At 26.7% G+C, this 24,017-nt stretch overlaps 2 protein-coding genes across 3 annotated transcripts in view; one reads left to right on the top strand and one right to left on the bottom strand.

Annotated features, from left to right (window-relative positions):
• Window positions 1-24,017, top strand: part of LOC135925275 (lysine-specific demethylase 7B-like) — a 59,714-nt gene that overhangs the window by 18,416 nt on the left and 17,281 nt on the right. The window contains exons 12-15 of one of the 2 annotated variants that reach the window (XM_065460511.1): window positions 273-326; window positions 809-984; window positions 1,165-1,256; window positions 1,581-2,110. In XM_065460511.1, the coding sequence (XP_065316583.1) occupies window positions 273-326; window positions 809-984; window positions 1,165-1,256; window positions 1,581-1,582 (324 nt within the window). In that variant the 3' untranslated portion in view covers window positions 1,583-2,110. Of the gene's footprint in view, window positions 1-272; window positions 327-808; window positions 985-1,164; window positions 1,257-1,580; window positions 2,111-24,017 lie in introns of those variants that run through there. The other variant, XM_065460510.1, reaches the window with a different exon arrangement.
• LOC135925274 (uncharacterized) lies at window positions 2,153-23,879 on the bottom strand. Its single transcript, XM_065460509.1, has 6 exons — window positions 22,732-23,879; window positions 7,269-8,154; window positions 4,582-5,415; window positions 4,226-4,384; window positions 3,952-4,160; window positions 2,153-3,497 (listed from the first exon to the last, which is right to left on the bottom strand). The coding sequence occupies exons 1-6, from the start codon at window positions 23,746-23,748 to the stop codon at window positions 3,399-3,401; spliced, it is 3,204 nt and encodes a 1,067-aa protein (XP_065316581.1). The 5' UTR covers window positions 23,749-23,879; the 3' UTR covers window positions 2,153-3,398.

The raw sequence follows: 24,017 nt of genomic DNA, 5'->3' as shown, positions 1-24,017 counted from the left end.
TTAGAAGGCATTGAAAGATAATTAAAAATGATTTCGCTTAAATGTCTAACCTAAAAGAAATAAATGAAGTGGAATAGGCTTTGGATAGGAAACCTACATCTTGGAACCCTTAGGAATTCGATATGATAGGTTTACAGATTTTAAGAAATGCTATATCTCGTGTTAGGAGAAAGGTGAGATGGGAATATACTAAAATCTTCTCCTATATCTCATTAACTTCATTTTATAAAAATGAATTTATTTATGTATTTTTTGAACATTTATATTCCTAGATCGCTCATGATTTCGATTACATAGATGATGCCTATACCGAAAACATAAATTACGTATATGAACATTCATATTTTATTATCTGATGAATCTCTAAATTTTTTTAAAATTGATATTTTGTTAAAATTTATGATTTTTTTAAAAAAGATAATATATGCCTAAGAATTTTCAGTGCACGCTAGAATTACATTTAAGGGGTCCTCAGAAAATAATTTGCTCCAGATGCAATTTATACATACTCTCAAAGTTGCAAGTCAGCTCAAAGCAGGGCTCGGGCTTATAAAAATGAAAATAATAAAGTTTTTTCTTTTATTTAAATACAATTTTCGTAAAAATCTTTTTTAAATTAGATCAAACGCCATTAGCGATTTTTATTATAGTTAAATTTATTATAAAACGTGTGATTTCTATTTTCAAAATTCACAACAGTCTCACTAAGAATAAATTCGGACCGGACTTGAGATAAAAATTCCATTTATGCGGCTCTATCCCGAGTATATTGTTCTTCATTCATTATATTTTATATCCAATAAACCAGATACTCGATTCCCGTTTTCAAAGAGAACCATTTAGTGACAAATCAGATTTCGAGCCTAACGTTGCTATTGAACCTGCCGAAAAATTAAATATCAGTTTTCCTATCAATTCCCATTCAAAATCCAGGGATGAAGACACTAAAAATTTGGTCGAATCTAAGAATACTCAAAATATTAGGTGATTTATCCTTAAAAATGTTTATAGATATAACATTGAAAACGTTTTGATCAGCAAAGATTATTTATTAGATTTTGGGGTGGTACAGTGAACGGCTCAAGATAAGATTTACTATGCTCTTTTTTAAAATTAATTTTAAATTATATTCATAATCTTATATTCATACATGATTATCAAAAGGAGTCCAATCAAGAAGCTAAAAATTAAGAAGATCAGTAAAATCGACTCTAAAGATCCTCAAAATTTTATATATGTCGCTACGAGCTTATTTTGTGAGTTTTTTTCACAATATTTTATTGCATTTCTTGAATATATTTCGCTAACTTTAAGATTGTGGCTTATACAGGTAAATCTGGACAAGTATTGGTATTGAGAGAAAAAGTAATAACAATCATAATTATTTTCAAAACCATCGAAGATGTGATTAGTGATTATTTTTTAACTTTTTAATGTTAAATATGTACTCGCAAAAAAAATATTTAGGCAGTTTCTAATTTTTGTTTTTTTTCCTTTAATATTAAATCAGTTTTATTATTTTGATTCTGGGCCATATTTTATATGACCATTTTTTCTTTTTAAAAAATATGTTATCTCAGGAAAACGATGGAGTAAAATTAGAAACGTTATTTTACACTATAGGTTATTCAAGCGAAGGTAAATAACGGAAATCAGTCTTTGGAAATTTGGGGGATTTTTTTCCATAGAAATATTATTTTAAATATATGGACAAATAGGATATAAATAAATTTTTTAAACTTTTATTGAATATTTTTTAAGCATTAATCATAAGATAATGAATACTAAAAGTTATAGCCAAATTTTATATAGGGGTTTATTTTATTTATTTAAATTATTCTTAAATAATGTTTCTTATGTGGTCCATCTTTCAAGTCTAAATTCCATTCACATAATTATAATATATGCAACTAATTTATAACTATTTTTTTTAAATCGAGAACAAATGTTAACTACGAAAATGTGTTTTGTAAATAGCCAATTTTACACTTAAAAAATAATATTTACATACACAAAATAAAATGGTACATTAAAATATCATTTTATATAGAAATTAATTTATTCCTATTTTAGAGTTATCATAATTAATTAAAATGGGCAAAAATAATTATTTATAATATATAGTCATAATATATTAAATGTATATGACCCGTAATGTGTAACTGTTTTTTTAATATAATAATTATTAATTATAATTTGTAAAATCCTTGAAATGATGTAATATATAAAATAAATTAAATACACTATGTTTTATATGACGAAAATTGATATACATATTTATATATATGGGGTAATTTTGCTTCTACGTTATGGGCTTATTTCAATTGTATGTTTGCGACAATATAAAAGGAAATAAATCATAAATTTTAGTATTTTTAAAATCTTTGCACCTTAAATGTTTCAAATTATAGAAAAGGGATACTATTAATTATTCATCATCCAAGTATAAAGTAAATGGAGTGCATTTTTCAAACTTATAAGAATTACAATAATACTTTCTTGTCTAGGGAGGAGTATGAATAGTTGTTTTGATAACTAAATTTATGGGGAAAGAGATCAATATATAAATTTGTATCATTATTTATAATATAGATAGGTATAATAAAACTAAAATATTTATAATGATTATAAATTTAATATTATATATAAATATTATCGCCTATGTATTTTTCTGTCAATATATTATTTTTTCAGCCTTAAATTATTTTTTTGTTCCCATTTTTATAAATTTAAAAATCTAATTTTACCTCATAAATATTTATCATTATCCCATATGAATTACAAACAACTTTGAGTAATTTATATAAAAACTAAAGTGAATTATATTAAGTTGAAAATTAAAAATCAAAGAAATGGTTTTCCAAACATGCCAAAATGATTTCCGGTAAAATCAGATTTTTAAATGTTATAAAACGCGATCAAAAAAATGATTTAGATTTTTAAAAAATAGCGTCAACTGAAAAAAACATATTTATACCAATATAAGTGGCTTTATATAATATAGTAATATTGCAAATTTGTTTTTTTAGATCACCGACAATATAAAAATTTTTTTTTTAAACATTTCACATATTGGTTTGAAAGATTGTTTAAAAAAAATACAATTATTTTATTTTAAAATTAAAAACTGCCCTGAGAAAAGAGATATGGTTTGTTTGTGGTTTTCGAAAAAATAAATTCATTTTTTTTAAAAAATATTTAATTCAAGAGTATTTATTTTAGAGTTTGAACCCGGCAAAAATGTATATTATTTTATTTTAAAAAAAACACTGAATATTGTGATGATTAGTTAAATGAATGAGTATATATATAACATAAATAATGGAAGTTTTTTTTGAATAGCTATTTATTCCCAAATAAAACGTTAATGTTTAATAGCGCCTTTTGTTTTTTTCGCATCATTCAACTTGAATCTTGGAATCAAAAAAATCTTCGGCGTCAATGATACCTGATGGGGATAGGTAAGGACTTTCAATCCGATTAGACAAAAAATTGATCTACGAGTTATATAAAAATAATTGTTAGACAGTGTCAATTAGGATAATTTATTTCTGTTTTGCCCTAGACTATTCAACCTTTTAGCTATGATAATTGTGGCTTGTTTTAAGTTTGTAAGTTAGAAAAAGTTATTTATATATTTTTTCGGTACAAATAAGGTAAAAATTTCAATAGCCTCTTTCTTTTTAGTCTGTTTGAAATAATCTTAGCTTTGACATGGCCTTAACTTTTATTAAACAATAAAATAAATCACAATTTTTTATGATTGGATACAAATTAACATAAGCCTTATATAGTCTCAAATTAAAAATTCTCTGTTGCATGGGCCTGTGAGGGGCAAAAAGTGTACGCTTAAAATGTAATTGAACATTTATAAGCACTAAAATATGGGTTTGATTGCAGTTAAAGGAAGGTTTAAAGTTTATTTATGTAAAAGTTATTAAAAATATAAACTTGGGTTGGGAAGGGGTTTATTTTTTTATTTTTTATCAATAGTTTGTATTCCGCGATTCGCAATTTCTTGCCGTTTAAAATGCAAGTTCTTTTGGGTCTAGGCTTATAACGATAATCTGGGTGGATTTCCATGTGCAGTTTACTTAAACGGGTCTGTTCATCGTAATAAGGCTGTTTTTCTATGTTTGTCATAGCTTTCCATCTCGCTCCTTTGAATAAATTAAAATAAAACAAATTTTAAAATTGTCTTGCTTATATAATAATTATTGTATACCTAAAATTTTACTGATGTTTGAATTGTGCATGTCTGGACAATTACCCAATATTTTTTTCCTTTCATCCTTGGCCCATACCATGAAAGCATTCATGGGACGTTTTACGTGTTGTTTGGAATTACTATCTTTGCGTCTTTTTTCTCTAGATATTCTAACTCCTTTTTTTTTCATTGTCGTAATTGGTGAGCGTTATAGTGTAAATAAATATTCTATTACACTTAACTATAATAAAAATTTAGAATCCTTAATTTAAATATCCATTTCAGACAGTCTATGTTAGACTAGCTTAGAATTTTTAGCCCGAAACAAATATTTTTATCGACTTATGAAATAAATTTTAAAATAAAATGAAAACTTTGTTCGTTAATTGGTAGTGAGACGTTTTGAGGTGATTTGAGTTCTGTCCTTTCTTCGAGATCACAGTAATTATTAGCCGCAATTTCCTGGCACTTTTTCATTTTTTTGGTGATGAAAAGCTTCACTTCTTCCGAACAACTATGGATTTCTGGAGGTTTAACAAGATTGTCGTTAGAGTCCTCCTCAATCTGTAAATCTCGTTTTTTTAAAAATAACAGTGTCGGTTCTTTCTCGCTTAATGTAAGACTTCCCGACCTTTCCCTTCCCTTGGCCATGCTTATCTTGCATTGCTTTTTACTTTTATTAGATTTATGCTCTTTTTCCTTAATTTCCTTTGTTTCTGTCATTTGATTACTATTAATAGTCATGGTCGTATCGATTTCTGATGAGACAGAAGTACAATTATTGGCTCTGGCGGGTGCTATAACGGCAGGATTGAAATGGGATGGATTATTAAATGTGCAATTAGGGGCAGCGCCTGAAAAATTATTGTACCCCGGGTATTGATTAAGATTATATTGATTGTACATATAATAAAAGGGGTTGTACAGATATTGCTGTTCGCTCATCATCTTCATATATTGAGGTGGAAACATGTTTTCGAAAAAGGAGATAGATGATTGATCGTTATTCAAATTTTTAGTTGTTTTATCATTGAAACTTTCATTATTCATATAATCAATTGTTTTAATATATTCTTCGTTTGACGAGTTTATCGATGAAATTGCTTTAAGTTTATTAACTGGCGATGTCTGGGGGGATACTTTCTTATTCGATCGTTTGACATCTCTGCAATGCGTATTCAAGATTGCTTCGTGGGTGTAAAATGCGTCTGGAATTAATAATAATGTATGATATATCAGGAACCCAAACAACCGAATATTTATCAGGAATCAGTTACGATTCAGGGGATAAAAACAAGGTTGCGAACCAACGGATATAGATTCTCTTTTGGTAACGGCTCAAAGTTTAAGTACCGTTCGTAAAAAATAATAATATCGGTTCGGTCTCAAAACCGTTCGAACTTATATATAGAACATCTAAAATATTTATTACCAAAACGCCGACATTTTAAAAAATCGCAAATGTTTATTAAATGTTTTACCTAAAATTTGCTGTGCTACAATATTTATAAAATGTTAATTTTGTTATTATTTCACATTAAATACAACTAATTAAGTGGTGTGCAGATTTGATGAAAAACAAAACATTTCACTATTTTTTAATTTATTTGCAAATAAAATTATTTCACATGTAAAATAATTTTATTTGTAAATAAATTATAAAATATTAAAATGTTTTCCATTTAATCTGCACTGTACAACACTGTATATATTTTAATATAATTAATAACAAATAATAGTGTTAATTAGTGCTGTAAACGTCACTTCAAAAGAATAACGCGTTACTCCTTACTTAAAAAATATTAAATTGTAAAAAATATTTCATGTTGAGGCCAGGGCAGAGTTAAATCATCTTTAACCGAAGAAATAAATAATATTGACATATATATTCATTATAATAAATACTTTGATTAATTCAATATTAATTAGATTAACAATCTTAACTATAAAATTCAACAATAGAAATATAATAAAAATGTAGAACTTTGGTAGTTGATCTGAATTTAAAACTCGGTTAAGAAAAATTTAAAATAATGTTTTACGTTATCATTACTCAAAAAAAACGCGTTACTCATGATCTTTTTAAAAGGTAACGAATGGCGTTCCTTTTATTTAAAAAGGTATATCCGAGTAATAACGTTACCTGTATCGACGTTATTTTAGAGCAATAGTATTTATTAACTATATAATATTATTAAACAGAGAGTTATTTTCCTAAAAAAATCATTTTGAGCCATTCAATTAAAATGTGATTCTCTGTCAAATTATATCTACAGAGAAAGAATTAATGTCAACGCCAGATATCAATATATAAAAATATCTAAAAATGGCGTCTCACCTATCAAGATTAATCATAATCTTTTTCTAAATATAATCATAAATTAATTGTATGGTGAATACTAAATAAAATAAAAACTAATGTTGTTACTATTTTAAATAAATTTTATAAGTTCTTGTTTTTCTCAACTTCGAACCTTAAACATATGGATCAGGAATCCTCCAAAGAACTCGAACCTGTTTTTTGGGTTCATAGCTCAGTTTAAATCAGTCAAAGTATAAGAAAGAAGGTGTATACTCATATATACAGTTTTAGAGGTTCTGTTACAGTGACAAAAATTTTGAAAGGACAGAGGTCGGTTATTACTACTAGTCTATAAGTCGGTTTAGATCCCCGGCCAATAATTAAATATGGTTTCGAAAGAAATTGCAGAATTATTAGGATTTTAAAAATTATCACGAACTTTGAAAAATAAATACAGGTGATTTGATTGGTTTAAGGAAAAAAGATACTAAGTAAGTTTTTACACTTCAAAGAAATTACAATAAGGATATTAAAACAAAACCCTTTTAAACCGGTTCGATAAAAATATATATGTGGTTAGCTCATCTAAAAAATTTAGTAAATAAAGGCTTAATCATTTCAGTTTAATGTTTTCCGGTTTTTTTCATTTTACTCACGAGTCCCTGGACAATATAGACAAAAATATCTTTTTTATAATAGATTTAAGAAATATATTATTAAAATAATTTTCGAATAAATAAGATGTAAAATTAATTTTACTCTTTGTTCTTTCATCTAAGAGAAACTCCTCGTGATCAAGTTCATTTTCATTAATGTTGTTCGCTTCATCTGTAGATCCAATGAGAGAGTTAATATTAAAATTTCCGTTGGGATTTTCCTCGCCATTTTTCTTTTTACCAGCATCAAAATTATAATTATTATCTCTAGGCTTGGATATTGTATTCAATTTTTCCTTTATATCAAAATTTTTGTAACTTTCGTCGGCACAAACCGATGCCGATTCGAAATTTTTATTAGCGTGAGCCACTATTAGTTGATCGTAGAGATGATTGGCAAAACACCCATTCCGTATTCGAAGAAGCGCATCATCGAAAGAAGAGCACCTATCTCTCAGATAAGAATGATCTGCCTGGCTCTTAGTGTTATCTAGCCATGAATTCTGGTTATTTAGATTATTAAGGTAGGGATCTGAGTTGGTTAAACTCTGATTTATTATTGGATTATCATGACTAGCGGCAAATGCCGAGAGCGTCCGACCGATTTCATAATTGTATTGATTGGCGAAATGGTATGCTAATTGATTCGTTGAGTAATTATTATAAGAGTTGTATAAATCCTGAGGAACAAACGAAGGCAAGTAAGGATTATATACTTCTGGTTGTCGTATGGAATAAGGAATAGATTCAGCATTGATTAAACCGTTTTTATTAATTTTACTTTTAGTAGTATTATTAATATGATTATTGAAAGTTTGAAAGGTTGGACCGATGTTAGCCAAGTTTAAGTTGGTTAAAGCAAAATTTCTATTGAGATATTTGCTATTTTTATCGAGCGTTGTATTCGTTGATAGATTTTTGACCCTAAAATCGAGATGCTTCCTGGGATTAATTGACTTGATGACCATAGTGTTTAGGTTGTTTTTGAGCTTTTATGAATTTTTAATATTTTATAAAAATGAGAATTATGATTAATTATATTTAAAGAGTGATCAAACTTAATTTAATTGGATCAACAAATTTAACCATATTTTAATATCAAAAACAAAATTTAAATTTCTTTTTATCATTATATTATGTTACTACTATAGTATGTATAATTAGATTAAATTATATGTTTTTATAAATATTTATGAATACATGTTTTGCAATATGAAAAAAAGAAGGATTTTAAAGTTTTTATGTTTATAATAAAACAGTTCATAAATTTTGTATGGAGAAAAAGCAACAAAATAAATTTTAATAATGTAATTTAAAAAAAAATGCCATATCGGAAACGTTAATTATTAGCAAGCTCTTTACTAAATCTACGCTCACACATTGCGCATTTCATACAAAATAAAGTACAATAAAAAATTAAATATCATACAAAGAAGAAAAACAATACCATACCATACTTGTATATAAAAATATAAATAATTAGTGAAACAACAAAAGCTACATTTTGTCCATTATTTGTCACCGTGGAGAATAGAACTATTTTTTTGTACAGTTTACATTGTTTATAATTAGCATTATATCCGGACAACAAAAATAATGGATATTTAAAATATAATATAGAGAAAGCGCGCTTATGAAATTTCTCTGGAGATCCCGCCGTAAAGTGAAAGGGGAAATGAAACGTGAAACCAATAAATATTTTAAATAAAATTTATAAGAACCGAAATCAAAAGATTAAAAGCATGAATGCATGGCAGATTATAGCATAAACAATTTAACAAAATGTGAATAATAATTTTTAATACATACAATTATGGAATATTCTTTCTTTTAAATCCAAATTATCTTAATCAAACTTTTCCAAAAAAAATAAATAAATAATTACTTATTTTCAAAATATTTTTTACCTGGTTGTTACTTTTAAAAAAATAATGAATTTTTTACAATATATCAGTCGTTTTATTAATATTTATGGCAATATGTTTATATTTAAATCAATAGTATAATATTTTAAAATTCATAAAATATAAAAAAAAATATTATTTTCGTCCTTACCTTAATATAGGGCCAAATCAAATAATTCGTTTTATATAGTTATAAATTATATATATAATACTATTTTTTTAAAAAAATATTTTATTTGGAAACATTTTAAAGCTATTTAAATTTATAGAATCTATCTTTTTATAGCAGTTTTAGCCAATTTTAAGCTGACTAATTAACATATATTACATTAAGTTAAAGTTTTTTATTCATCCTGCCTCAAAACTTTTGTTAATCAGGCAGGACTATTTAAAGGGAGGGAAAAAACCATTAAACTCCGAGCAAAAACTAAATTATATTTAATATGCCCGTACTATAATCCAACCGGGTTTATAATTGTATTACTTTTCTAATTAAAATTTAACTCTTCCCATAGCTAAAAAAAAGATCACGAAAATAATACCCTAAGGAAGGACATTTAGATCATATTCGTATAATAAGATTTATTTCGATTATAAATAAAAATTATAAGATATTTTGTAATAAAAATGTCTAAATTGTTGGGATCAAAATCTTAGGAGTCGCCTTCTCATAAAAAAAAACTTTTGCTCCTTCAAAAAAAATTTGGTTTTCTTATAAACTTCTAAATTTTTTCGTGAGTTAAATATAACATTAAAAAAAAATATATATAAAAGATTCAGTGAGTTTTTTTTCAAAAAATTTTTTTCTGGAGTTTTTTTCTTCTTTCATTCCAGGAATAATTATTTTTCTGCGATAAACTAAACTCGACTATAATTATAATCGTTGCTTGTGTTTGAGTAAAAATTAATGTTTGGCACATGATTCTAAGGAATAAGAATTGAACATCATATTTATAAATAGCGTTGCAAAATGGTCTCTAAAATAAATCTTCCTCCCTGGCTGAACTCTTGTCAGATGTCTTTTCTTTAAAGAAAATTTTATTATTTATCTTTGTCATTTATCTAGAAGTCATTAAAATTCAGTATACGATCCTCCTCATATTGAATATAATTTTTATTAGGTTAATTAATAGTAAAAACATGAGCATACAAAGAACAAATGTAAGTTATGTTATTTAAAAAAAAAACTTTTTGTGCACAAAAAGTTGAATTAAAACAATGGAAAATAATATGTAGCTGTTTTTTTATGTCACAAAATTTAAATAAACATTCGTTATTTATATGATGCTAAGTGTTAATATAAGAAGATAGCCTAAAATCAACATATAATTAAATCTGTTTTCCATTTTTAAAAATATATTAGTATAGAGGAAATATTTATAGGCTTAAACTATTTTCGAATAATCTTCCGAAATTTTTTGGTTCACAAACTCATCTCAAATTATTTTGTGCTTGATTATTGTTATGCACTTCTTACGTTTTAAATTAAATGATTTTTTTGAATTAATTTTTTGTATTCCGAATGGAACAATATTAATCAGTCAGTGCGTTGGCGTATGCAGCAAAGAGTGAGTGCAGGGTGACAACACCCCCCCCCCCCCCCCCAAGCATGCAGATGCCGGAAATATATTTCAAAAATATTATTCTGTTTTATAGTAATTTATATTTTATATAAAATAATCATATTCCTCTCTTATATTAAATACATATTTAAATTTAATTACATTTATTTATCACATTCATCTACTAATTTAATTCTATGAATTAATTTCGATTTCAAGTTTTACTTAGCGAAATAGTTATCTACCATTTTCAAATTTCCCTTTAAATAATTTCAATTTTTTCACTCTTAAATTATGGCTAATTAGGAAATTTTTTATACATATTGATGATGATGATATTCAGGATACTAGTCATCTAACAAAAAAAGTAAAAATGTATAGAAGATCATTTTTAAATATTTTATTTATTTACTCAGTAATTAAAATTCCTCCCCTAATAAATACAAATTATGGAACATGCAAATAGAAGAATAATTGATTATATAGATGAAAGTCAGTATAGGGCCATCAAAAGGATAGCTATTCTAAATAATAAAAATCAATTATATTTAATTTTATGGGTAAACCTATCTATATGGAGGTGTTGTATTATACATAATATATTATCATTTTATAATTTTTACAAAACTAAAGCACAATGATCATCCATACGATAGAGCCTTCAAAGCGGGGATATAATTCCCATTTCATCACATATTTAAAAAATAAGATTAAAATGACACCAGAAAATAGATGTAAAATAAAAATAACTTTTAAACCCATCTTGTATTGTGGATTGAAGATCCTAGCATTACATGATTTAAATTCAGAAGTTAGAATTTTGATGATGATAATAATGAGGAATTTTCGTGATCTTGTAAAATTTTAAGTATTAAGGGATTCTGCATTAATGGAGAGCCTTAATAGCAGCAATATAAATTATCAGCCCCAGAATTCAAAATGAAATAACTGATAATCATGCCACATGTTTCTCAATTTTAGCAGATAAATACGCAACTAAATTTTATGCCTATGTTTGACATAATTTAGCCAAGTGCATTGATCTTTATAGCTTTTGCACTTGAATGTTTTATTGTAATTAAACCGGAAATTTGAGTATATTTTCAGGTAAAAGTAATGTAACGCGAATGATAAATAATAATGATTTATAAAATTGGAAAAGAAAACAATAGTAAAGTTTGCTATAATTATGATATATATATTTATAATATCGTATGCCGCAGATATTGTAGGCATTGACCAGTAAGAAGTACAACTTCTGAAAGTAGATTGAATGACTTTGTACATAGGCATTTGACGCCAAGTACAGATGAAATTATTGAAGAATTAGCTCAATCCCAAAGAAAATTGGATTTTACATTATAATTCGCTTCTTAAAAATATTTTCCGTGCAATTTTATTTTTTAATGTGAAATACATTTTTTAACGTGCAATATATATTTTAATGAATACTTTATAAACTATACGTACAAAATAAAATTATACTTAAGAAACTTATTGTGCATTAATTTATATTTCCAACATATAAATTTTTCAAATATTATATATATATTTTTTAAAGGCTCAATTTTAATTTCTATTTTGGGACATTTATTATATAGTAATTTATACGCCGGTTATATCGGTTTAATATTTTATAATTCCCATTTTTTATTTTTCATATGCCACCGGTTATATACATATAATTTTTATAATTCATATTAATTTGAATTTATGCATTAGAAATAGTCATTATAATAAATTTATGAAACTTAAGATGTTTTTAAATAACAACAATATTATCTAAAACAAAATTAATTATCCTCCTCCCACAGCAAATTCTTACATAAGCGCATGAGTCGGTGGCATCTATGGGGAGTAAGCAAAAGCTTGCTCAGGACCGCCTAAGATATTTATAATTGAACATCTTTGAACACGACCAAGTAATAATAAGAAAATGACTTATTTTTAGTATAAACGTCGATATCTAGCTAGAGCGGCGCAGCTGATTTCTAAAGGGCAAAAAGAAATAGATTGAACGCGGGAAACAAAATACAATAAAGATATTTTTAAATTAGTTATGGAATATAAGTTCAATTAACATTGTATTGTTTAAAAAAATAAAAATAAAATTAATTTGCCGTTCAATCCAATGAAGGAATCAGTGATTCGATCATTTTTAAGTTGTTTTAAAAATATATAATAATAAATATGCATTTTTTGACAAAAAAGGAGATAAAGTGCTAATTGATATTAAATATAAAAGATAAGGAATACGAGAATCGATTTTTAAACAATACTATATCTAATTTTTATTTTCTCTCTCATTTATTTTTAAATAAGGGGGGGGGGGGGTTAATTATTTGAATAAAGTGACTTTTAGTGATACTATCCATAGGTCTCTTGGAGACCCCCGCCATAAAATAGTGTTTATTTTTCTTAGAAAGTCCATAACTTACTTAATAAATTTGAAGATTTTTACAGCCATTGATCATCGCTGATTGAATTAGGTAAATTCCTTCAATATAAACGTTTTTTTTGACATTTTAAAATAATTATTAAGATTATTTTTAACAAATAGTTAGTTTTTCATATAATTTCGCTATATATTACATATTAAATATTTATATGAAATATATAATATTAAGATAAAGATTAATTCAAAAGTTCACGGAAAAAAATTCTGAAATTTACAGAATAAGTAATTTGGACATGCATGCTAGAATTTAGTAAGATTAAATTTAAAATTACCCATCAATAAATAGTTTAAAATGGGGTAAATTTATTTTGTTGTTAAAATTTAATTTTTTATGAAAAAAAAACGTTTATGGCCAAAATCGTGTTTTCGACCTTAAATTTAAAAATAAGGAATTTACAAATAAAAACATGATTTTTTAAAAATGACTTTTTTAATATTTGCTATCCAGATATTTTATATCATTAAGAACCAATACGCATTTTTGACCATATTCTTTCTTTTATATTATTAGAAGGCCTATTTACGCCAAATAACTTTAAAAACATGAATTGATGATCAATTAAAAAGGTGCATCCGACGTCAATGAAATTTATTTCAATACTAAGAGTGGATGGCGAGCTATTATTTGTGTACCAATTTTTTAAAGGTATTTAAATATTCCTTCTTGATGAATTGAGAAACTGTCTAAGTTGTGCAAAAATCTTGGTCCCAATGGTGTCAAAATTAGACTAAGTATTTTTAAAATTGAAACTATTTTTTTTTGAGAGATAAGAATGGGTATTTATAGTCCCTTCATTAGCTACAATCCTTATAAAATTTCTTATATAATTTATTTCAAATCGCTAAATATTATATAAAACAATAGTCATCATTTATTATATGACTAACTTCTTTTAGCATTTGACATTTTTACACTCTTCTTTTTTGGCCTATTGAGAACGCTTCATTAGGCAAACTGTTCGGTGTTCAAAATTATATTTTTATAAAAATTTGGTATACGAGCAAGAGCTCGTTATCAAGTCTTCGTGATTGAAACAAATTTCATTTGCGTTGGGCGCATCTTTTTGAAATTGATCGAAAATAATTTATGTTTAAGTTCTTTTGTGTAAAACTTCCTAATAAATATCGTCAAAAATGTGTAATGGTGTGCTTAATATTAAATATCTTGATATATTTATAAATTTAACGTCGAAAACACGTTTTTTTAGGGTAAATATATTTTATTTTTTATAAAAAACCTTAAATTTGAATAATAGAATAAATATTTATCAAATTTGATATATAAATTAGAGATCCCAAACGGATTTAGGGCCGGGCCTTAAAAAATCAGTTAGGGTTGGGTCGGGCCTAATATTTTAAAAAATTTCACCGGGGCGGGTCAGGCTTAAAAGGTGATATTTTGTCAATTAAATTGATACATTTTAAAATTCTTGCAAGAAACATGGCGCTAATTTTTATTTGTAGAATATTTTTTTTATAGTCAAAAAATATTAAATTTTCCTATATGGAGATATATTTTTTATTTCGGATCGAGATTTTCGCTACAAATAAAAAAAATCGTTCGGGATCGGCCAGGCGAACCAATTTTTTTAAAAAATCGGGCCGGGCTTAAAAATTAGATCCAAAAATGAAATAAAAAAGTTTCGATTTTTAATATAGAAACCACGTTTTTTCATAAATGTTTATTTTTCATAAAAAAAAATTTAATTTTAATAATGAAATTTCCCTATGTAGTTGATAAAATAAGTAATAAATTATTTCTTTTGTTCTTTTAAGAAGAATAACCTGCCTGATTAATATAGTATGAAAATTACGATATCGAGTAGAATTAAAGAATATTAATTTATTTCTTTTGTTTAAGAATACTAGTTTTGATTTTTAGTATAAAAATTTAAGGTATCATGTAAAATTAAAGAATATTTAAATATATGCCGTTTAAAATTGAGAGGTTGATCACTAATTTAGATTAACTTACCATATCACATAATATAATATTTACTACATTACATTCACACCTTAATAAGTAAGGTCTCCAACCAACTTTTTAAGCAAAAATAGCAATGACATTAGGAGTGGGGAGAGAATTATATATTTATTTTTTTAAATTGAACAATAAAGCAATATAATATATCATTATGAATATAAAACTATAAAGATATTACATTACAATGTTCACTATCGATAGGGTTATTAAAGTGCATTCTCGATCGTTACCGTAATAATATAAATGATATAAAACAATTCCGTTATATTGTTTTGAATTTACGAATAATGATTAATATAAATAATTATTAAAAATTATAAAAAAAATGTAATAATCATTTAAAAAAAATCGAATTATAAAAATATGGTGTTTGCAGTTGGGTATAATACTGTATTTTAGAGATCTGGAAATCACGGCCCTGCCACGAGCCGGGTTTATTTTTTGAAAAATTTCGGTTTGGGCTGGGTCGGGTTTAAATTTTTAAATATGATATAACATTTTGTCAAATAAATTGATATATTTTAAAATTCTTGAGGGCGGACAAATAATTTTTATTTCGGATCGGACTTTTCTGGACAAATAAAGAAAAATTTCGTCAGGGATAGGGATGAACAGGACAATTTTTTTTAAAAAAATTAAGGGCTGAGCTTACAAAATTAGGTTTGATGCAGATCACTATGTGCCTAAAAAAAGGAATTATCACGCTATAAATTTTGTATTTTCTGTTTGAGTTTAAAGTCTCTTGGTTCTCTAAGTTCTGGATATAAAGGTTCTTTATTTTATACTTCGAAAAAAACTGAAAGTACCACTTGACATGTGGCAAAGGAAGGACAGGTGGGTTTATGTTGAATTAATATTGGAAGAGTAGATGCAAATTAAGTCCAAAATTAATCAAGTCTAGGGCCGTCTTCTTAGGCTACATTTTTCTGGTTCAAAAAGGTCATGTTTCATGTTATTGTAAGACTACAACTTATATTAAATTGAAGACTGCAAGTCTTACCTTGATATGTGCAGTTTAACTATGTATTCCTTTGGAGCCCCAATTACAATTTATACATGTACGAGACTGAATTATGTATTCTATTATGTGGTTTATAAAAATTCTAAATTGTTCACCTGATAGAAAATTACAAAGGTTCCGACTAGGTAACATTCCAGCCCCTCAGGATAACTTAATTTATTTATATTTTGTCAAATTTGAACATACTGCTTCATAACAATTTTAATATATAGGCGGAGAATATAACTTGTCATATTTTTGAAGTTATTAAATATATATTTAATATTTATATTACTTATAAAATATGATGATTGTTAGCTTACTTCAGAGCCTGCAGGCCCGGCACTAAATCTAACCTGGGTACATGGGCCGGGGCTTATTTTATATTTCTTAAATATACTTTTTTTTTACAGCACCCGAACCGGGCTGGGCAAATTTTTTTTTTAAAAAAATACCCGTGCTGGGGGGCATATTTTAAAACCAAATATTTAAATCGTCCTTATTAGCTATTAAAATTAATAAATGAAATATATTTTTAAAAAATCAGGGGGGCCGTACAAATGATACCTCTGCAGGTTTTATTTGTAATAAATTGAATAGATTCCAAGAATATTTACGAAATTTGAAATAAGAATTTGAAAATAAGGTCTGAAATCTATTTTTAATTATCATAAATACACTAGAAAATTATACTTTTGTTGATTTCCGGATGCTATGGTTATATTACCTAGAAAGATTTATGAAAAAAAATTTTACGGGCTGGCCCTGAAGTTTGAATCTTTTTTAAAAAAATTTACAATTAGACAAATTTATGTCTTTTTCCTTCATAAAAATAGGGCGGGATAACAGGCCTGGCAAAAACATTTAAAGACCGGACTGTAAAACATTTTCAAAAATTTCCACAAGCCGGGGCCGGCTCACACTATCAAATAGATGTCAAGCCAGAGCAAATTATATTTTGTAGCCTTTACTTTCTAATATACATTGATATCGCGAAGAGAATGCAGATCATAATGTCCCAATTATAAAAATAATTATGTTTCATAAAAATGGACTGTTAATTGTCAAAAGTTCTATTTAAAAAAATTCGGGGAAAGTTTAAAGAGTTATTTATTTAACTTCTATAATTCTATTAAATTTTTAGGGGCGTTTAAGCTCTTATTAAAGTTTTAATGGCTCCGGGGCTACTATTTAACTTCCGTTCCCTTAAAATCCACGATTTGCTAAATTTTTGTAGAATCTTAATTCGTGTGATGCAATTAAACGTTTCTTTTGAATAACTAAAATTAATATAGAGAAAGCTAAAGATATTATATATAATCTTTAAATTTAATTCGCTGGAGACTATTGGTCTTATTTTTGATTGACTTTTATTTCTTCTTCTAGTGGAATATCCACATTTCTTCGCGTCTTCGTGGTTAAAATGCCAAATTGTTTTCATGATATGAAAGCCAGTCCTCCGCCGAACCCAGGGCTTGGAATAGCATATTTCGATCGGATAATTTATATAATACATTATAATAATACAATTAAAAGTAATTCACATATTTCACTTTAAAAAGGAGAGATAATAGACAGACAGAGAGATAGATAGCATATCAATAATGTATAAAAAAAATAACAATGGTTCAATAAACCTGATTAATATATACAAGATATAAAACAAAAAATTTTTATTAAAATTAAAAATTAGTAAAATAACATTCTTTGTATAAAAAATAAAAATAACAGATTATATTTATTTTTTTAAGAAGAATAACCGATGCGATGAGTAAGTGGAGAGGAATTTTTAATTAATTGAATTAGAAGGAAGGAAATGGTTGCATTGCAATAGAAAAACATAATTGATATCGCGCTGGGGTAAAAACAAATCATTCTGTGCAGTACAATTTTGGGTCGGAGGTAAATGCAATTAACTCAAGATTTTAACAAAAAAATATTATCCAAGCCTAAAGATTTTGCTCATAGCTGGCAGAAAGATTTAGCCATCTATTAACGAAGTATCGAGGCTTAGGTAATACTATTTTGGCGAAAATCTTGCGAGCCGTTTTAACACTAGGAGAGAATAATTTGTGTAAAATATTTAAAATCTCCTAAAAAAATTTAAAATTATCTTTTTAAAAAATCTTAGAGGGCTGGATAATTTCTGATCCTTGTTAAAAAAACCTTATAAATACTTGCAGAAGAGATCGAGAGACGATTGGGATAATTTTCGTTCAAACCTGAATATGTTCCATATACTACCAACCCAATAATAAAGTTTAAATAATTTATACCGGGTTTTTTTGAATTTTGAAAAACCTCGTCAAGCCGGAATTGTATTTAAGTGTATATAGTGTCTACACTGAATTTCGGACAATTTTACTTGAATTTTTGTGTATTTTTTTACTTGTATGAAAAATCTAAATACAAAGAGCAATATAAATTAAGAGAGGTTTAAAAGTTCCTGGCTAAATTGTCTGAATTTCACAGAATAAGTAATTTATTGATTGTTAGGAATATGAATCCGGGGAAAAACAGTCCTTGAAATTTTTTTAAAAAACTCGCGCTATCAATGTTTTCAATTTTCTAAAAACCTAGATTTGCTAAAATTATACGACATTATAATAATTTGTTTGCCATTTTATTTAAAAAAAATATAGGTGATTTCGATCTTTTTCGCATTCGATAATGCGATTGTGATCGGTGTAAAAAGGTTTGTTGTTTAACCAGAACTTTATAGTGATCGTCATTTTTTATATAAAAGAAATATTTTCAACAATGTGATTGCCCAATCACCTCAAATCTATTGATTTGTGAAAACATTAAATAATCGATTAAATTCGCTAATTAAAATGGTAAACTACAAAATAATTATAATTTTATAATCTCAAGCCAAGCCTTTATAATTCTCTATACAGCCTCCAACACTCCAAAATAAAAGTTAAGGATACAAGGAGCACTCCGCTCTACAAGACCTTCTACCTTCCGCAGATAGGACCCCAAGGATAGGGGGGATATTGTAATATAAGCGAATTCATTTGTTCATTCCGATAAGTGAAGTTAGATAAATTAAAATTTTGTTCGAAGAAGAGATAATGAATAAATCTGTGTGACACTTTGTGATAAGGACACACGCTTAAATGTGATTTCAAATGTATATTTAGCCCTATTTGAACATTACGATTATTGAGGTAAACAAACCGGCCGATCAAAACTAACCAGTCAGGTTAGGATTTTAACCAACAACTTGTTTTTTTAATATACCGGACTACTTTATCAATTATAATGAAAGCTATATTTTCCACTCAATAACATAATCTCATTCAAGTTTGATTCAAAAATTCTTAAAACTAATCACAAAACCTTTAACTAATGATTCTTGTACCTTAACTGTAACATCGATCTGGTGAGATAAATAGTAAATTATGTTAAAAAAAATGATAGGAGGAGATTATTTTCCACAGGTGTGATCTTATGAGAGTGAAATAAAATAAAACTATTTTGACCACCTATCCCAGATAGTCGGAAATAAGTTCATAAATTAAAATTTATATATTTCATTTATACACATCATAATTAAATTATTATATACTCGTGTAGTGTAATATAATATTTCTGGTTTTATTATATAATAATATTTTACATGTTTGTTGCATAAAATAAAACATTATTTGGGTCAAATATCAATTAATTAATAATATGTAGGAAAGATATATAAAACGAAGAAGAAAGGTAACATAATGTCATAGGAGGAAATGTGAATAATTTTGTAAAGTAAATTTCTGTAAAAAAAGTGAAAGTTATAATTGAAAGCTCTTCAATTTTAATCGATTTTTGTTTGTCTTATATTATAACCATTAAAAAAAATTTCAAAATGGGGTTAAACTAATATTTAAAGTTTTTTATAATTTATATCCTTAAAATGTTATAATTCGTTAATATAAAATGATGTTATTTATTATATTACTTCTATTATTAAAAACAGCATCGAAAATATAATTTTGAACAAAGCGTTTTTTTTTCTTAAGCGGGGTTCAACTATAAAAGCCCGGGGGCTTTGGTCCTTTTTCGGCAGGGTTTATTCTAAAATCGTATATTGTCCTATTTTTTAGAATTTCAGCAATATCATATTGCTATTCAATTTAAAATTACACAAAATCAGACCTGTAATTATTTTTATTACTGAAATAACATTTAAAATTATAACTTTTTTAAACTATTTTACAAAGACCTAAACCAAAATATATGTTGTTGAACACCAAAATAAACAACTATTATTGGAGAGGAGTAGTTAAATTTAAAAAACTATACTTTATACTTCTGTGATCAGAATTCTTCAAATATAATGTATATAATTTTTTTTGCCTAACCTAGCCCCAAGAAATTTTCAGACATACCCAGCCCGGCCAGATTTATATTAATTAATTTTTGAAGAATATTGGTATTAGTATTGCTTAACCAATATATATCACTATTGGTTTGATTTATTAGCTGGTATTGGCAGTGAGTGACATTGTTTTTAAAAACCAATAGAAAATTCTGTTTTAATATTGAATTGTATTGGCATTTAAAACTAATAAAATTAATGGGTATTGTTGCCAGCCCTACTAATCGGAATACTATAAATATTAATTTGTCTATTTTATAACAATTATCAAGCTAGCATTTTTTAAAAAAAGTTAATATTAATAATAAATGACCAGGGATCCTTGCGCCTTTGAGTGGCATAAAAATTTAAAAATAGGCGGCAAATCGATCGATAATTATAATTTGTAATATATGAAGTGGAGACTAGAATGATATGACATAAAACATTCTTTAAAGGTGAATACTTTATTATATTTTCAACTCTGAATTCTTATATAAGCGTAGCATATATTAGGGATGCGAATTTACGATGATCCGTTCACCGAATACCGTATTAAAATTACTGTCTTTAGATATTAATAAAAGTGTTAACCCAAATGACAGGCTCCTAATCCTAAGAGTATTTTTTTTTCTCAGATGAAATGACGAGAAAAATTGATAAGAGTCTACAACAACAGCATCCTTATTAGGTCAGTAGGTCATTCAGCACGAAACTTTTATAGCGAATGTCGTTTGTCGCGAAGACAAAATAGCAAACCCATTATCGCGAATTTATTTCCAAGAAACCTTAAGTGCTAATACTTTAGAGTGAATATATTTTAGAGAAACCTTTATCGCGAACCTGTTATAGCGAAACTTTTATAGCGAACCCTTTATGGCAAATTTTCTACCGCGAATGTATTTCGCGAAACCATAATCGAGAGCGCATTACTGCGAAACAATAAATATATTGCGAATGCATTTATTTAAAAGTTAAAAAAATATTTAGTATTAATTTACCCACAAAAGTTCCTCAAATCTAAAACGCTTGTCATAACACTCCCCCCTCCCTTTTCCCATGCTATGATATATGTTTTAAAAAAATTTAAAAAGATCTTCCTAATGATTAGTAGTGATGAAGATGCTTTAATACCTTTGTCTTGATATTCTTTTGGAAAAATGTTTACCCCCACCCCTTCATGATATAAACTACTAGAAGACATAGAGTAATGATTAATTTGAAAACTCAAAAAAACATGCTTATGCACTTAAAAATAAAAATAAATAATAAAAATTACAGAGCGATATATTATATTTTATAAGAAATTCAATTTTGAGAAAATTAAAATTATTTGGCAATTCTTGGGAATTTAGTAAAAATTACAAATAGTTGCAGTTCTGCGAAGGAAAAAAAATTAATATATGTTAAAGCACTAACCTACATGTATATTAAGTTTCATAATTAGTGAGTATCAATGTGGTAAACTTCGTGCTTAAGGCTACGTCTTAATATTAGATTCAGATTTCTATCAAATTTTGAAAATATAACTAATATTTTATATCTAAATAAACAGAAAAGATAAAAAAATTATCTATAAGGATCGTAAAATCATAAGATTCAAAAACATTCTGATATTAGAGAAATTCCTTTTAATTTGATTTTGAATCGCCATTCAAAATCAGATAAAGACAGTCATATGAGTAATTTTTTTTAGCTTATAACTGTTTTTGGTTAGTGATTGGCAAAATTGATTGATAAATTTATAAATATTAAGTACTCATCAGACAATAAATATTGGCACAGCCCAGATATCAATTTCGCCACAAAGGATCAAAGTTTACTTAATGAACTCAATGGTTTATATACTAATAAAGCCTGAGATCGACTTTGAAGAAAAGCATAGGACAGGATAGTAAATTTATTATCAATAATAAATTTTATAGACCAAATCTAAGTTCATTAATCATAATATAAATTTATTAAGGTTATAAAAAAAATTTTTTTAAAAAATATTATTCAATTTTTAATGATAAAATTAAATGTCTCAAAATAAAATTAAATGTCTCAAAATAAAATAGTCACTAGTAGCAATTATCTCGATATTGACCTCGCTATAATATCTCCGCGAAAAAGTTTTCGGTAAATTGTATTCGCAATTTTGAATATTTGTTTAGCTATATTGTCTTCGGTATTCGCTAATGTGAATTCGCGATAATAGTTTCTCCATAAAAAGTTTAGGGATAAAGGTTTCGCTGAATTGACATGGAATGAAACATCACAATCACAAATTAAAATTTTAAGTAAGTCATATTATAATATATATAATACTTTTTTTCTTGAATGGTCGATGTTAGAATTGATTAGAGCTTTTTTGAGGGCAAGTTCTAGTCTACGATTCTTGAGGCTTCTCGTTGACATTAATTCTCCGAGTTTGACTTTAATATCTTGTAGCTGGTATATCAAATCGTCCATCCTTTTCCATTTTTCTTTCAATGTTACCTTAGAATCACCCAGAATTTGTTTCAGTTTGATCGCTTTAATTACCACTAGTCTGTCATCGGGTCGAATCTCTGTGTCCGTCTTGATTAGCCGGGAATTTGTATTCTTATTAAAGGATTGGCCCAGGTTTAACGTTATATTTTTGAGTGTAAGACTCCTTTTGGCTATAGATGGAGGAATTAATCGGTTATTTAGATGAACGGATTGATGGATTTTATTGATTCGACTAAAAATTTGATCGCGATTTTGATGATTGGTAAACCCGTTTATATTGAGTGGCGGCGATATTTTATCATCTTCGTTCAAAGGTTTAGTTGGGTATATGAAATTTGTATGACACGAATCATTCGCGCCATTCAAATCGTACTCCGTATTATTTTTGTGGATAGTTTTGGCGTCCATCTTTATGTACCCGTTTTTAGCGTGATACTTATCAAGAGGTTTTGATTGACTGATGGAATGTGCTGATTTTAAGCTAAATTCATTGAGAAGAGAGGCAGGAGACGCAAATTTTTCTACACCGCTCATTTCATCGCTATCACTGAAATGAAATTCAGATTTGTAAGAAGAAGTCGTGTCATCTTCCCGCATGCCATCTCCATTACTTAAATTATTCTTATTATCCGGGATATTTATTTGGAATTTTGCGTGGTCAACAAAGGTCTCCTTAATTTTTTGCATGATAGAGTCGGAATAGAGGGGCAGGAAAGAACCGTACTTGTAAGAAAAATCGAAATTTGAATCGAATTTCATCGAATTCCCGCATTTTATTTCGGCACCGGGTACTATCAAGGGAGCGGTTAATAAAGATATCTTGTTAGGCGGGTTTTTCCGTTTAGATGACATGTGAATGCGACATTTTATATAAATAAAATCGGGAATTTTTTTGATTTAATTTATTTTCACTAATTTTACTAATAATTTAAACTATAATTAAGCTATTAATTTTTGTTTATTTTTCTAAATTCATTTTTTTAAATAAAATATTATGCAAATTTAAAAATAAAAAAAATAATTAATGTCAACTAATTTTATAATTTTTATTTAAATATTATTTTTAATTTTATTTATCGGAGGACCATCTCATTAATCATTATTTTCAATTAAATTTTTGA

The sequence above is a fragment of the Gordionus sp. m RMFG-2023 genome, chromosome 2 (assembly GCF_954871325.1).
Source record: "Gordionus sp. m RMFG-2023 chromosome 2, tfGorSpeb1-WG-v2, whole genome shotgun sequence".
Lineage (NCBI taxonomy): Eukaryota > Metazoa > Nematomorpha > Gordioida > Chordodea > Parachordodidae > Gordionus > Gordionus sp. m RMFG-2023.
This window is presented reverse-complemented; position numbering and strand designations above follow the sequence as displayed.